Below are 17,028 nucleotides of genomic sequence, written 5' to 3'. Positions count from 1 at the left end.
GAATATATGCCTGTTGTCCTCAGAGAACACCTGCTACGGGTAAGTATCATTGCTTTTGGGAGGGGTGGAGGACAGGAGTCCCATTATTATACAATTGCCGTATCTAACACCTCAAAAACTTGATCTAAATCTTATTGTAAACCTCATAGATTCCTTGCAGATAATTTAGGTATATAAGACACTGTAATGTATTGTTGTATTATAATGTGGGACTCGGTGTAGGTTTGACTGAGAGAGCAGAGTGGAGAAAAGGAGAAGTAGCATAGCTGGTTTTAAGAAAGGTTTGGACAAGTTCCTGGAGGAAAAGTCCATAGTCTATTATTGAGAAAGACATGGGGAAAGCCACTGCTTGCCCTGAATCGGTAGCATGGAATATTGCTACTCCTTGGGTTTTGACCAGGTATTAGTGACCTGGATTGGCCACTGTAAGGCTATTCTTATATTCTTAAATGTTAAAAATGGAGTGAATGAGGCATATTCATGACTGGTTTCTTTTCCATGTCATATTTTTCTTGGACTTCAGTAGATCTTCATTTCTGGAAGCCTTATCATTTTAGCTAACTTCTTCATTTGTCTAGGGTAAAATCTGCTGTCCTGAAGAATCCTTATTATTTTTTACTTGCCCCTTTAAGAGCAACTTGGCGTCAAATTTGTAAAAAATTATCTCTTAATTTTCAAATTACCTCTTTGTTGTCAATTTGTGGTAATGGATCTTTTAAATCTGGAATGATATCATCTGGTTTTAGGGCAGATAAAAGAGGGACTCTTATTTACTTACATCAAATCCATAGAGTTGATGGAACTTTACCAACTTGTTATCAATTATGCATTGATTATGGATGGCCCCATATAGATATTTATTCATATTTTCAATTAAAATTTTATATATCCTCCAAATTTTTGAATTCAAAAATTTGAGACTTTGTCAGAGGTATTTTGGTTAGAGGCCCAGCAAATGATTCCTTTAAAATACTTTAGACATTCAATGCTAGAATTTTCTCCAAATATGGATTATGACAAAGTGGCCCAAGATTGGAATGTTGAATTGAAGATAAATTTACAAGGCACTCATCTCAAAAGCTTTTTATCTTTATTACATGGTCTTTTACCTGACATCACTTATTTTGAGATGGGTTATAAATTTCTTTGTCGTATGTTTATAGCAACTTGGCGAGCCTATAGAGGGACAATTGTTTCTGTAGGTTCTTCTTTAAAATGTGATCATCCTAAGGTAACATTATCACATATGTTTTGGGAATGTCCTTTGATTTGTAAATTTTGGTCAGAGATTTTTTCCAAGGTTAGTAGCATATGGAATGTTAAATGGCATTATATAATAGTTACAGCTTATTTTGACTTTTTGATATATAGCATCCAGTACCTAAGGGTCTTAAATATTTTTTTTTAAAGGGTGATTCGTGTTTTGTTAGGAAGATCTTAAATTATTATTATTATTTTTTTAATGCAGTCTTGGTAGAGGATTTGATTAGATATACTTATTATGCAGTCCTGGGAGGGGATATGGGTAGATAAATTCATTATTTATTTATTCATTTATTTATCTATTTTTCAATTATTATATGTAGATATTTATTGCTCTGGAAATTGGGTGGGTAGTGGGATGGGTGGGAAATGGATTGGTGGGATAGAGATTTGTAGTTGAAAATGAAATTGTTTAAATCTGATCTTTGATATTTACATTTACAAATTTCTTTTATATCTAATTTTCATTGTACTTCCTCATGTTCAATAAAAATTATTTAAAGTAAAAATGGAGTGAAATCCTAAGATAGGTGCTAGCAGTTCTATAGAAATTATAAGTAGTAATAGTAAGTGTAATTTCTGATTGAGTTAGAAGCTGAAAAATAGGATGACACTGCATGTTCAATTTCTGAAGTGCAAAAAAGGATTAGTTTGAATGGAGTCCTTTGAGACTCAGTTCACAGTGGATCGTTTTACTTGACATTCAGTTGTAGTGGTGAAGTGCCACTCTTCTGCTGCTCTTATTTCTGTGAATTTGTTTTATATGCCTCCTTTAAACAGTCTCCTATTTTCTCTTCTACTTTCTATTTGTAGGACATGGCTGGTTTGCTGAAGCCCAAAGCCTCGGACATGCTAGTCCGTGCACTCCGTGATCGCTTCCCTGATATGCCTATCCATATCCACACCCATGATACAGCTGGTGCTGGTGTGGCCTCCATGCTAGCATGTGCTGCTGCTGGGGCAGACATAGTGGATGTTGCTGTGGACTCCATGTCTGGAATGACATCCCAGCCTAGCATGGGAGCCATGGTGGCATGCACCAAGGGCACAAACCAAGATACAGGTAGGGTTATCTCCTTTATACTGGGCACGCTGTCCTGTTAATGATCTCATGAGTGCTCCTACTTTCTACATCTTTCTGACTGATTTTTATAACATAACATAGCAATCAGCTTATATACCGCAGGGCCGTGAAGTTCTATGCAGTTTATAAAAGATTGCAAAAGATAAAGTGTATAATTAAATGAAAAGAAAATTAAGATAAACAGATAATCTAATATAATAAAATGGTAAGCCGTGCATGCGCACTTCCTATGCGTGCGCCGGTTTCCGTGAGCTGTAGCGACCCACAGGTACTGCGCATGCGCGGCTTACGGTTCAGTTTTTCGCTCTGCCCTGCTCCCTGCTGCTCCTTGCTGTATTGTATTTTTTAGTTGAAAGACGCAGCGGTTGAAAGTGGCCGCGTCTTTCAACTAAAAAATACAATACGGCAAGGAGCAGCAGGGAGCAGGCCAGACCGAACGACCCTACCCGACACAACTGAAACCCCCGTTGATCCTCCCACTGCTACAAGGCTGACAAACCCGGCCGGAGCAGCAGCATCGCAGGCACACTAAACGCTGCTTCGGGTCTTCTACTGGCCTAATTTCCTCTGCCGCGTCCCTGATGACGTCATCAGGGACGCGGCAGAGGAAATTAGGGCAGTAGAAGACCCGAAGCAGCGTTTAGTGTGCCTGGGACGCTGCTGCTCCTGCCGGGTTTGTCAGCCCTGTAGCGGTGGGAGAGTCAACGGGGGTTTCAGTTGTGCCAGGTAGGGTCGGCGGGGGGGGGAGGAGTTAGGGGGGGAATCAGGCAGGCATCGGAGGGGGGGAGGTTCAGTGGAAGGGGAATGGGAGGGAGGCAGGCTGGCATCGGAAGAGGGGTGGGGGAGTTCAATGGAAGGCAGACAGGCAGGATGGCATGGGGGGGTTCCATGAAAACATGCTGCTCAGGGGGATGGGAAGCAACAGGCAGGCATGGGGGTGGGGGGGTGTTCAGTGGAAGGGGAATGGGATGCAGGCAGGCTGGCATCGGAAGGGGGTGGGAGGTTCAATGGAAGGCAGACAGCCAGGATGGCATCGGGGGGGGGGGGTCCATGGAAACATGCTACTCAGGGGGATGGGAGGCAGACTGGCATGGAAGGGGTTTCACTGGAAGGGGGATGGGAGGCAGGCAGGCTGGCATTGGAGGTGGGGTGTGGGGGTTCAATGGAAGGCAAGCACGCAGGATGGCATCGGGGGGTTCCATGGAAATATGCTGCTCAGGGGGATGGGAGGCAGGCAGGCTGCCATGGGGGGTTTCAATGGAAGGGGGATGGGAGGCAACGGAGGGGGTGGGGGATTTTCAATGGAAGGCAGGCTGGCATCGGAGGGAGGGAGGAAGGAGGCACTGGGGGCACTATGGACATAGAAAGGGGCACTATGGACATAGGAAGGGGCACTATGGACATAGGAAGGGGCACTAAGGACATAGGAAGGAGGCACAGGGACATTCACAGACAGAAAAAATGACAGACAGGCAGCATGCAAGGAGAGAGAGACAAAGAAAAAAAATACCCAGACAGATAGACATGAAGGGAAGGGGGGGGCCGACAAAGAAGAGGACTCGAGCCGCAAGGAAGAAGCTGGGCCTGCCTGCCTGTGGGGAACGCTATAAGGGAAGGGGGGGCCACGGAGCAGGCTAGACCACGGGAAGGGAAGGGAGAGGAGCCGAACGGAGCAGCCAGATCGCAGCAGGCCACAACGCAGGGGAGGGGTCAAACGGAGCAGGCCAGATCGCGGTAAGAGAAGGGAAGGGGTGGGGGAAATGCTGCAACTGCTGCACAGGGACCTGGAGGGGAAGCCAAATACCGCTGCTGCTGCACAGGGAAGTCGGGGGGGGGGAGGGAAATGCTGTTGCTGTTGCTGCTCCACAGAGAAGTGGGTTGGAAATGCTGCTGCACAGGGAAATGGAGGCAAAGAATGACTGACAAACAGCAGGAGGGAGGGAGACAGACAGACAGAAAGGAAGAAAGACACAGGGGCAGGGAGAGGGACAGAAAGACAGACAGAAAAAGGGAGTCAAGAAGAGAGAGAGAGACAGCGGGAGAGAGAAAGAAAGAAAGACAGACATATATTCTAGCACCCGTTAATGTAACGGGCTTAAAGACTAGTTAAAAATAAGACTGTAGAGACCTGAACGGATTGCTAAGTTTACAATATCCGTAAAAATTCAGTCCAAAAGCTTTGTTTCCTATTTGGAGTTGCATCTTGTTATATGTGAGTTTTGTCTGGCCAAAGTTTGGGTAAGAGGATTCTAGCAGACCAAGGTCTATGGTTTTACATTGTGGTTCAACATATTGAACCTCCTATAGCAAGGGTCATCAAATCCAGTCCTCGAGGTCCACAACCCAGCCTGATTTTCCAGGATTTCCACAATGAATATGTTATGAGATCTATTTGCCTCCACTGCTTTCATTGCATGCAAATAGATTTCATACATATTCATTGTGGAATTCCTGAAAACCAGGCTGGATTGTAGACCTTGAGGACTGGATTTGAGGACTCCTGTCTTATAGTGTACTAATGTGTATCATGAATTGGGCAGGACTTTCAAATTGGCAGAGATCATCTCCTAGATGTTTCAATTTGGATATGCCTTCCTACCACTAGGAATGGTGAAAAACCTCTTTGGTCAAAGCAGTTATCTGTGACAGTGTTTCTCAAGTCAGGCCTGAAGTACCTCCTTGCCAGTCAGGTTTTCAGGATATCTACAATGAATATGCATAGAAAAGATTTGCATACATTTGAGTCAATATATGCAAACCAATCTCATGCCTATTCATTGTAATATTCTGAAAATCTGACTGGCAAAGGGGTACTCTAGGACTGACCTGAGAAACACTGATTTATGAAAATGACCAGAATTTTCCATGTATGTGCACTAGAAATTCTGTTATGGAGATGAGAAGTAGTTTAATGGTTAGAGCAATGGGCTGAGAACCTGGGGAGCTGAATTTGTTCCCTGTGTGGCTTTTTGTGATACTGGGCAAATCACTTAATTCTCCATTGCCTTGGATACAAAAACTTAGATTGTGAGCCCTAAGAACAGAAAAAGTACTTGCATATAATAAATTGTAAATCACTTTGGTACCAAAAAAATAATCAGAATAGGGTGCTCATTTTCAGGCTCAAATATGTTCCATGACCATAATTGTGTTTTTTCTCACTACTTCCTTTAGTGTGGGTTGTTGGGGGGGGGAGGGGGTTAAAACAATTTTTTATTTTATTACATTGTATAGATAGACATAGGTGTTTCTTACCTTGGTGTTTGCTTCTGTAGGATAATTCACCCTTTCTTAGAGGACCTATAACTGCAGTTCTCCCTATAATGAGGGCAAATTTCCTCTTACCTGTGCTGGCATTTTTAATTGAGCTCTTCTTGCATTTTTAATTAAGCATTCCAGGCTTATATGAGCAATATGCACCAGACTTCCTATTCCTACTCTTAGCAAAACTCACCAAAAAAATTGTTTTTAATCAGCTATCCTCTATTTCAAAGACCATCGCAAATCTTTCATTCTGATATCTTTAGATCTTACATCTGTCATGGACACCATTGATCATCCTCTACTCCTTAAAAGACTAGAATCTATCGGCATCTCCGGAACAGTTCTGCAGTGGTTTCCTCTTACTTCCAAAATCGAAACTACAAAGTTAGCTTCAATGACTCCACATCTTCTACCATCTATCAAAGTTATGGAGTCCCTCAGGGTTCATTCCTCTCGCCCCTACTCTTCAACATCTTCTTGACCCCCTTACTTACTTTAGCCCAATCTGTAGGATTCACTGTGTTCATGTACGCCGATGATATTCAACTGCTTCACCCTTTAAATTCTACATCTCCTGACGAATTAATAGAAATTAATTACAAACTCGACAAAATTAGCTCCTGGCTCCAGCATAACAAACTGTCACTGAACATCTCTTTTTTTCTTATTATTATTTTACAATAACATATCAAGTATCCACTTGTACAGAAAGGTAAAGTTAATCAGAAAATAAAATACTATAAAAATTATACAAAATAATCATCCATAATAAGAAAATTATAACTTAACTTCAACTCAAGTCCTCAATATAGGATCCAAGGTATAGAATCAGCGAGCAATATTAATACACAACTCAAAAGAAAGACTCAATTAGCTGAGAGAGGATATCAAATAAATCAAACAGCACTCATGTTTTCCCTTCCTCCAGGCGAGCCACTGACAAGAAAGTTGTCAATTGGCTAGGGTCAAAGAAAACATATTTTTTTCATACACGGGTGGTGAAGGAAAAAAGTCACCCCAAGAGCAATAACACCTGGCTTTAAAATCTAAAATTCACATCGCCGTTTTTGTGTGTCATGTGCCAGGTCTGGAAATATTAATATTTTATAACCAAGAAATTCTTTTGTTTGTTTTTAAAGAAAAGTCCGAGTAACCAGTTTTTATCTGGTGCCAGAGCTACAGTAAGAAGAAGCGTTGCCTATGTTACAACTTCCCTATCCTAGAGTTCCAACATTGTTGAAATATTGAGTGGTTTTTGATCACCTTCTTGTAATTGTAATTGTTCCTCTCTTTTAACAGGTAAATAATACGCTTGGGTAAATGGTGGTAACATGTCCTCTGGGATTTCTAGAGCCTCCATCATATAGCATTTCAACATGTCTCTAGGAGTTACAGCTGCTATTCTTGGAAAATTAATCAATCTAAGATTGTTATTACGAGAAAAATTTTCTAGAGACTCCAGCTTTCTTCTTAAGTTAGTGTTATCTCTAACTAATGTTTCTGTGATTTGTTTAGAAACTTTTAATTCCTGGTGAATGTTCACTTTAGAATTTTTTGAATCTTGTATTTCAACCTTCAAATTCTTAATGTCAGTTTCTTGGACATTAAATTTATCTTCCAGCTGTACAAGCTGGAGCTTTATTGATTTAGCCAGATCTGCCACGAGATCCCAAATAGCATCAAGAGTTACCTCTCGGGGTTTCTCAAACGTATAGGAAAGGTGTTTTTAGATTTAATGCTTTCACTAACCGGCGTTTTCTCCTGGCAGTGACTCTCCTGTTTTCAGTTTGCCCCTAAAGCTGTTGAATTCTCAGTATCTTCAGGACTTTCCTGCAAATGCAGAGAGTTCAACTCAATGCTCCCCTCCATGTTCTTCTTGGCCTCCGAGGAGAAGTGCATACCACCTTCCAGGAGCTCCTCCACCTGCGGGGAGCTGGTAATCTGAGGAGGAAGGGGAGGTGCTCTGGCGTCGGAGATCAATGTTGTCTATAAACCCAAGGAGACCGCCTCTGTCTCACCTCTACAAATCATCTCCAGTGGGTGTGCCGACGTGCCCGAGATATCCTGCATTTGACGCAGGAGCTCCTCAATATTGCCCAAATTAGTCGGGTCAGATCGCCATGAGGCTCCAGCGGCGCTACGGCCTCTCCTTTTTGGCATATTTCAAGGTAATGTTCTGTTCAGGAATACAATCAAGGGTTATTGAGAGAGCACACTGCAGTGTGTTACTCAGATAGCTGTTCATTGGCCATTTTGGATCCTCCCGAAGTCTCAATGAACATGTCTAAAACAACTGGTGTCCTTTTCGCAAATTCTAAAGAAGAACGTATATGCCTACCCATCTCCAATTCAAATTGATACCAAATCAAACTCCTCAGAATTATCCTTGATAAGGACCTCAGCTTCCATCATCAAATTAGCGCAGTCGCAGAAATGTTTTTACAAACTAAGGCTCATTCGCTCCATCTCTTCCCTTCTTGATCCCCCCCTCTATCAATATTTTGATGCATTCACTCGTAATTTCGAACATAGATTACTGTAGATTTCTGGGCATAACCCAGAACGAAATCCATTGTTTACAATTACTCCAAAATACTGCTGTTAAATTAATTTACCATGCAAAAATACGATCATATTACTCCCATTCTCTGCAAAGCACATTGGTTACCCATTACTCATTATCTCACCTATAAAATACTCCTCCTAACCTTCAAAACAAAAAACTCTTAACCAACCAGCCTTCATTGACAAACTTCTGATCCCATATGCATCCTCCAGGACACTCTGATCCAACAACCAAACCTACTCACCATTCCATCGATGCGTGAACTTTTCTACGATACTACTCGCAAATCCATTTTTTCAGTCACGGCACCATCTCTGTGGAATGCCCTTCCATTGGATATCCGACTTGAAAACTCTCTAGTAAAATTTAAAACTAAACTCAAGACTTTCATTTTTAAAGATGCCTATACTCTCTAATCCCAGCTCTGTCAATTAACTCTCAGTTAATTCACTGAAGTAACTTGGAAAATCAAAATGCTTCTTTTGAAGCGAGCCCTACCCTAATATATTTCACCTTCTGCACTTGTCTTCCTTTTATTTTTATTTTCATCTAGATGTATTTATTAATTTACCTACCCTCATCTCTCCCTCATTTTGTACATGTCGGTCTGATTATGGCCCCGTACCTTTTAACTGTAAGTATGTAATATCTTTTATTTTAATATTTTATTTTTTAAATCTCATTTTATCATAAACCGTTTAGATTACCCGCCTGATAAACAGTACATCAAAAATGAAAAAACTTGAAACTTGCCAACTCTTTTCTTGCCTAGTCCTATTCCACTTCTATCCCTTCCTACTAACCTGCTGCTTCTTTCCTGTACCCTTTTCCTGACCCACTTCCTGAGCCAAACATTTCCATGCTGAATGAGTACTTTATAATTTGTGCTTATAGGGTAGCCAGGTGAGGAAATATCTCACAAATATGAGCCCAATCTTTTGGTACCAAAAAATCATTAGAAAAGGGTGTTCATTTTCAGGCTCAAATATGTTCCATGACCATAATTGTGTTTTTTTCTCACTACTTCCTTTAGTGTGCATGTGTGTGTGGTGGGGGGGGGTTGTTGGGTTGGTTTTTTTTACAATTTTTTTGTTTTATTACATTGTATAGACATAGGTGTTTCTTACCTTGGTGTTTGCTTCTGTAGGATAATTCACCCTTTCTTAGAGGACTTTAAACTGCAACTGTTCTCTGTAATGAGGCATTTTTAATTAAGCATCCCAGGCTTATTTGAGTAATATGCACCAGACTTCCTATTCCTATATGCAGCCTCACTGGCTGAAGGTGGTTGGAGAGGGCAGTGTGAGTTCTCATGCACTATGAGGAGTGGCATTATATAGAAATATGATGCCAGATAAAGGCCAAATGGCCCATCCAATCTGCCCATCCACAGTAACCATTCTCTTTCTCTCCCTAAGAGATCCCATGTGCCTGTTCCATGCTTTCTTGAATTCAGACACAGTCTGTCTGCACCATCTCTTCCGGGAGACTTATCCATGCATCTACCACCCTTTCTGTAAAAAAAAGTATTTCCTAAGATTACTCCCGAGCCTATCACCTCTTAACTTCATCTTATGCCCTCTCATTCCAGAACTTCTTTTCAAATGAAAGAGACTCACCTCATGCGCTTTTATGCCACACTAGTATTAAAGCCCGTTACATTAACGGGTGCTAGAAAGCAGCCCCCTTTCCCTCCCATCCGACCCTCCCTTCCCGCGGTCTGGCCGGTTCCCTTAGTCCCTTGCTGCCCCCTTCCCTTCCCGCGGTCCCGACAAACGTCCTGATTCCAGCAGCGGCCGCAGCACTCTAAACATGCCCGACATGGCAGAGCAAATCAGGGCAGTAGAAGGCTGCGAAGCAGCGTGTTTAGAGTGCTGCGGCCACTGCTGGAATCAGGACGTTTGTCGGGACCGCGGGAAGAGAAAAGGGGCGGCAGTAAGGGACTAAGGGAGCCGGCCAGACCGTGGGAAGGGAGGGTCAGATGGGAGGCTAAACGGGGGTTCGGGTGTGCCGGGGAGAGGGGCGAAAATGACGCCGACGACCGTTACAATTGGGGCCTTTACTCCCTTAGTTCTGACCAGTTATTTTTAAGTTCTAAGCCATGGCATCGGCTTCTCTCATGATCCCTGCCTTCGTCGGAAACCTTCTCTGATGCAGGTGCAGCTCATGAGAGGAGCCGCCGCTCGCGGCTTAGAACTTAAAAATAACTTCGGTCAGAACATTACCTTGGGTTCCGCGATCGGGTCCTGTTTGGTCTGCCACTGCCTGGAGGAGCTGAAGAGCAGGCAGTCCCACGTACAGATTCTCTGCTGGCCACTGTCACAGCTAGGCGCACATGCGCACTCCTGCGGGCATAGACCTACAGATCAAGGAAGCACGCAGTTCAGAGTGGTCATGCGCGGCTAGGGTTTTATTATATTGATAGGTATTAAATGTCTCTATCATGTCTCCCCTCTCCTGCCTTTCCTCCAAGTATACTTATTGAGATCTTTAAGTCTGTCTCCATATGCCTTAAGATGAAGACCACCGACCAATTTAGAAGTCTTCCTCTGAACAGACTCCATCCTGTATATATCTTTTTAAATGTGCAGTCTCCAGAATTGCATACAATATTCTAAATGAAGTCTCAAAAGAGTCTTATACAGCAGCATCAATATCTCCTTTTGCTTACTGGCCATACCTTTTCCCTATACACTCTAGCATCTTTGTAGCTTTCACCGTTGCCTTTTCAACCTGTTTAGACACCTTAAGATCATCACATACTATCACACCCAAGCCACGATCCTCTTTCATGCACTAAAGGACTGAGATCATATGAGCAAAATCTTTTTTGTGAACAAAGGACTTGGTGGGATGCCAGCAAAAATTTTCCATTACCCTGATGATATTATAAACACTGTATATTTCAAATTAAGAATTATAAATATTTTATTTTCCATTTTAAAATTTATATTTTATTGAAAGGACTTAGTTAGTTAGCTAAGGCCAACACCTCCTTCCCCAGATCAAGACAGTAAGCTGTCCTGACCTGAAAAAGGAGATTTTGATCTCTGACAGTTGGTCAAAAATGATTTAAAATTAGTCCAATGGAAAGATGATATCTTAATGCTATTTTCTATTTCTATTTATTAACTTTTATAAATACAGGTACCATACTATCATGAATTAAAAATATAATTCATTTTTCTATCTTTGTTTCCTGGCCATTTACTTCTCCGGTTTCTGCTTTCCTTTCTCTTAAGTTTCTTGCTGGGATTTTTTTCTCTCCTCTTTTTCCTTTCAGTTTTCTTCATTTTATTTTTCTACCTCTATGTCCAGATTTAACACATTCTTACTATCTAGTCAAGTTCCCTCTCTTTTGCAGTCTACCAGCAGCTTTCCATCTTTTTCCCTCACCTTGGTTCTCCTATCCTATCCTCCTTATCCAGCATCTCCACACTCTCTCTCCCCTTCCATCAGTATCTCCCTCCTCTGTCTCCTCCCCTTTCCATACAGTCTGTTCCCTCTCTCCCGTTTCACTTCCCCCTTTCATCATCATCCTCCTGTCTCTCCCCTCTTCTATCCAGGCATCTGTCTTCCTCCTTCTGTTCAGTTTGTTCCCCCCTCCTTTGGGCCTGAGTAGGAGCTGAGAGAGGATCTGCTAAGGGGAAGAAAACCTCCATTGGAATATCTTATTTGCTGGAAGAGCTCGCTGCTAGGACCCTTCGCTGACCTCTCGTCTAAGAGAGAATGACCACGCCATGCACCGTGTGCCTTAGAATAATGCTAAGATTTTATTATAAAAATGCTATAGTAATAAATGAACAGCAAATAAAATAATTATGAAGAAACATTCAGCATTAATCAGACAGCACACAGGAGAGATTTACAACAGATAGAGGCTAGCAAATCTATCTTTGTAAAAATCGTCTCTCTGACCCGAGTCCCAAACTAGCACATTTTTATACTTTTACTGACGTAAGTAGAGGATCATCTGATCTCTTGTAATACATAACTAACTTTACCCTGGACACGTCCTGTTCCTAACCCCCCTTCCCAACTTTCATGGGCCTGGATTGCCTCCTTGTCCATTTAAGGTGTTGTTTTTTCTGTTCTTATCTTTCTTATACAACTGGAGTCAACTTTTTCTATTCTGCTTGGCCTGGACTTTTGGCCAAGGACAGATGAGTCATCTACAGACAGTGTTCAGGTCTGCATGTCCAGCTGAAAGTTTGTTTCTTTGTGAATGCAGGTAGTTTACTGGGAAATACACCAGCCATTTTTTTTTATAGACTTAGGTTTCAGTCTGTGCCATTTTGTATGTCTTCTATTTTGTATGCCTTCTTTGCCTCCAGCAACCTAGACAGGTCAGGGTCCATCTCAGTCCCCTCTTGATGGGCCCGAAACACAGTGGAAGGGGCTGTCGCCTGAGGAGACCAGTGAAACATCAGGCTGGTGGATGTTTAAAGTTGTTAAATCACAAGAGGATTGTAAAAAAATTGCAGGAGGACCTTGTGAGACTGGAACACTGGGCGTCAAAATGGCAGATGACATTTAATGTGAGCAAGTGCAAAGTGATGCATGTGGGAAACAGGAACCCAAACTATAGATTCGTGATTCTAGGTTCTATGCCCTTGTATCACTCTATGATATGGCCGCACCTCAAATACTGTGTGTAGTTCTGGTCGCCATATCTCAAAAAAGATATAGCAGAATTAGAATAGGTACAGAGGAGGGTGACAAAAATGATAAATATGATGGGACGACTTCCCTATGAGGAGAGGCTAAAGCAGCTAGGGCTCTTCAGCTTGGAGAAGAAACGGCTCATGGGCGATATGATAGAGGTCTATAAAATAATGAGTGGAGTGGAAAGGGTAGATGTGAATCGCTTGTTCACTCTTTCCTACAGCATCTTCTCCCCTCTCTTCCTCATTTCCCTTCAGCGTCTTCTGCCCTCTCTCTCTTCCCCATTTTCCTTCAGTGTCTTCTCCCCACTCTCTCTTTCCCATTTCCCTTCTGCATCTGTTACTTTCCATCCCCCTTCAGCTCCCTTCGCACGGCTCAGCAGCTCCCTCCCTCACTTCCCCGTACCTTCGCTGGCGATTTTTAATTTTCTCTGAACAAGCAGCTGGAGCCATGAAGTCCCCTGCGGCTGCCGGAAATTTCTCCTCTGACACAACTTCCTGTTTCCAGTTGCGTCAAAGGAGAACTTTCCGGCAGCTGCATACGACTTCAGTGCTCTGGCTGCTTGTTCAGAGAAAATTAAAAATCACCAGTGAAGGTAAGAGGGAGGGAGGGAGATGCCTGGATGGCGGCGATCGTTAGGAGGGAGGGAGTGGGCTGTGCACATTCCCTCCCTTAACTGCAGAGACAAGGCCATTCACCACTCCACGGGACAGTGAATGGCCTTGTCTCCGTACCTGCGGCGACCACTTATTTTATCCTACCGTTTCACTGGATTACCCATGGGAAGCCGTGGGTAACAGTCACCATGTCATTCTCTAGTAAAAGATCAAACATCGATAAGGAGAAAGATAGAGCAGTTAAAAAATTTCTGCAGAAGATTGAATTTACGTTTCTTAAATTTTCCAATGGATCCAGGGATTCTACCTATAGACATGTTTTGTTTTTTTAATATCATTTTTATTCAATTCCAGTCATACAGCAAAAGTACAATACAGTGAAGAAATACAAGTTCAAAACAGAAACATGTCCAGTACGTGTGAAAACAATGTAAGATAAAAATCACAAGATAACTGTATAACAAAGGTTTTCTTCGTATAGGCAATCCCCTCCCACACCCATCCATCCCCATGCCCTCCCTCCCTCCCCCATGCCAGGTGGGTTGTAGCAGAAAGGGGACCAGGCACCAGTGAAAGGAAAGCAACTTTAAGCGACTTCAATCTACCAGTGTTAGTGTAGTCCAAAAGGGTTCCCATATAGTGGTAAATCGCTGTCCCAATTTGGAGTCCATGTCCTTCGAGGTTTGTGCACTCATCAGGGAATGCCATTGAGCCAGGGTGGGTGCATTCGGAAGTACCCAGCATTGTAATACGCTCTTCGTGCCCAGCAGGTTCACACAATGAAGCAAGTCTTGCAAACCCCTAGGTTTGGGGTGCACAATATTATAGTGTCCAAATAACATGAAAGGAGAAGGGCGCCATGTACAGTGCCAGTAGTGTGAAACAAAAAAGATTATGGACATTCAAAAAGAGAGAATATTTGGGCAAGCAACAGGAAAAGCAATAAGATATGCACATTTAGAGCAATGATCTAATTGACTCAAAGTAGCAAGATAAGCCCAATGAGGTGAGATGTACATAAGAAAAATAAATTTATAATGTTGTTCATACAGAAGAGCATTCATAAACTTTACTTTGTGGGGGCCCATACATTGCCTAAAGGTAGTACTAGACAAGGTGGGTACTAAATCCCTGTTCCATTTCTCTACACACTGTTCCCAGTGAAAGTTTGTGATAACATTTCAGCAAGACTAACAACTGTGCGTCCAGCCAATATGTGTCTGTAAGTATATCTTATATTTCATTGGTCAGAGAGAGTGTTGGGAGAGAAGCTATGTAATGTGTCAGTTGTAAATAACTAAACATGTTTTTGCTCTCTAAACCATATCTATGGCATATAGTATTGAAAGGTTGGATACATCCGTGTGCCATTAGTACTTAAGACAGATAATATATCACTCGGGCCCAGCATTGGAATACCTGCTCTGTGGAGCCAGGTAGAAAATATTTGTTTCCACAAATGGGCAACAAAGGTGATGTAGCTATGGAATAACCAACTAAATTTCTCACCTTCCGCCAGACCATATGCAACGGAACAAAGAAAATAATCAATAGATCCGTCGCAGGTGCTACTGAAGGTGTGGTCATATATAAGTAAGAACTAAAATGCATAGGGGCAGCCAAAGTAGTTTCAAGTTCAAGTTTCAAGTTTAATAGATTTTTTGATTAATCGCTTAATCATACTTCTAAGCGATGTACAGTTTAAAATTACATTTGTTGGGTGACAATACAATAAATAAAAGCACTTAAAAAAAATACAAAATTACAGTCAATTTAACATACTCATAACATTAGGTAAGGGGGAATGAAATACAAATTTCAATAGGGACCACTGATGATTAGTGCCTCTAAACCAGTGGTCTCAAACTCGCAGCCCAGGGGCCACATGCGGCCCGACAGGTACTATTTTGAGGCCCTCAGTATGTTTATCATAGTCACAAAAGTAAAATTAAACAGTTTTTTGATTACATATCTCTTTAGCTATAAATGACAATATTATTATTAAGACTTAGCCAAAAGGAAAGGTTTATAAACTATAAAGAGTTTTACTTCATGCAAAACTGTCATTTCTTTAATAAGATACTATTTATTCTGAGGCCCTCCAAGTACCTACAAATCCAAAATGTGGCCCTGCAAAGGGTTTGAGTTTGAGACCACTGCTCTAGACCAATCACCAATATGGCGCATCTCACAGGCCCAAGAAAATCTCTCCAGACTCAACAGACCCAAGCATCTCTTATTTTTGGGAAGGTACAAGGTCCTTAGTGGTAAACGGGCATGCTTCAATCGCCACAAAAATCTAGTAAGCTCCCTATGAAAAATATGCAAGTGAGAAGCAGAGAGTATTAGCGGGAGAATTTGTAAAGCATATAACCATTGAGGTATAATTAGCATGTTGTATAATGCAATGCGCCCATTAAAGAAATGGGAAAATGATGCCAGGCTGCCAGTTGACGTTTAGTGAGCTATAAATGGGGAACAATATTAATATCATATAGTGTAGCCAGATCTTGGGGCAGGAAGATACCTAAATATTTCTGCCCAAAGTAATGGGAATCTTCTCACCCATTGCGTTCGCACAGAAGTTTGCAAAGGGAGTGCACTAGATTTGTGTAAGTTCAACATGTCCTGAATAGAATCCAAATTCATCAAGTGCATTAATGACATGTGCCAGAGAGATCTGGGGTCGAGATAGTCAGCAACATGTCGTCAGCATACGCCAAAACTTTTTAAGATGTCTGTGCCTAAATGTAATCCCCAGATGTCTGTGTCCCATTTCAGAGTGCGCAGGAGAGATTCCAGATATAGAACAAACGAGAGGGAACAATGGGCAGCCCTGTTGAGTGCCACAGTGTTTAGAAAAGGCCTCAGTCCGAGTCCCATTGACTAAGATGCGTGCCATGGGATTTGTGTATAAGAGACAGACCGTGGCATGAAACCAGCCATCCAGGCCCACAAAGCTCATGGTAGTAAATAAAAAATTCCAATTTACTTTATCAGAAGCCTTTTTGGCATCTAGACTCACCAAAATACCTGGGATCTGATATCTTTGATCTAGGGTCATTGCCAATAAGGCTCTATGTACATTGAGAACTGAATGTCTATTTGGAAGAAAACCCACTTGATGGTCCCCAATAATCATTGCTAAGTGAGTGGCCAATCGAGTGGCAAAGATTTTAAACAGGATCATGGGATCTACATTTAATAATGAAATTGGTCTATATGACTCTGGTAATGTCCCATCCTTCCCTGGTTTGTGAATCAGAGTAATTAAAGCTGTATTAGCTCTATCTGGCAGGTTACCCTTTGCTATGGCTTCCATGTAATAGGTGGTCGGACTGTCGCAGCAAGGGACAGCATTTTGTAAAATTCTGAATTATATCCATCTGGTCCTAGGGTGGTACCTCTTTTTAGTCCTCGGATCATTTTTTGGACCTCCTGTGCCTGAAGTGGGCTATTTAGACTATCTTCCACAATTGCAGTTAGGTGAGGGAGCCCAGAATCAACTAAATAATCAACTATGGAAGAGCCTTCAGGGCCCACAATATTAGCATAAAATATTTGAAAAT

The 17,028-nt window shown here is 42.0% G+C and overlaps 1 protein-coding gene across 5 annotated transcripts in view; it reads left to right on the top strand.

Annotated features, from left to right (window-relative positions):
• The window catches only part of PC (pyruvate carboxylase), a 318,688-nt gene that overhangs the window by 254,451 nt on the left and 47,209 nt on the right, over positions 1 to 17,028 (top strand). For 4 of the 5 annotated variants that reach the window (XM_033954334.1, XM_033954337.1, XM_033954335.1 and 1 more), the window contains exon 16: positions 2,077 to 2,326. In XM_033954334.1, the coding sequence (XP_033810225.1) occupies positions 2,077 to 2,326 (250 nt within the window). Of the gene's footprint in view, positions 1 to 2,076; positions 2,327 to 11,419; positions 11,815 to 17,028 lie in introns of those variants that run through there. The other variant, XM_033954339.1, reaches the window with a different exon arrangement.

Source organism: Geotrypetes seraphini, chromosome 8 (assembly GCF_902459505.1).
Source record: "Geotrypetes seraphini chromosome 8, aGeoSer1.1, whole genome shotgun sequence".
Lineage (NCBI taxonomy): Eukaryota > Metazoa > Chordata > Amphibia > Gymnophiona > Dermophiidae > Geotrypetes > Geotrypetes seraphini.
Note: the sequence above shows the minus strand (reverse complement) of the source record. Positions and strands in the feature narration are given on the sequence as shown.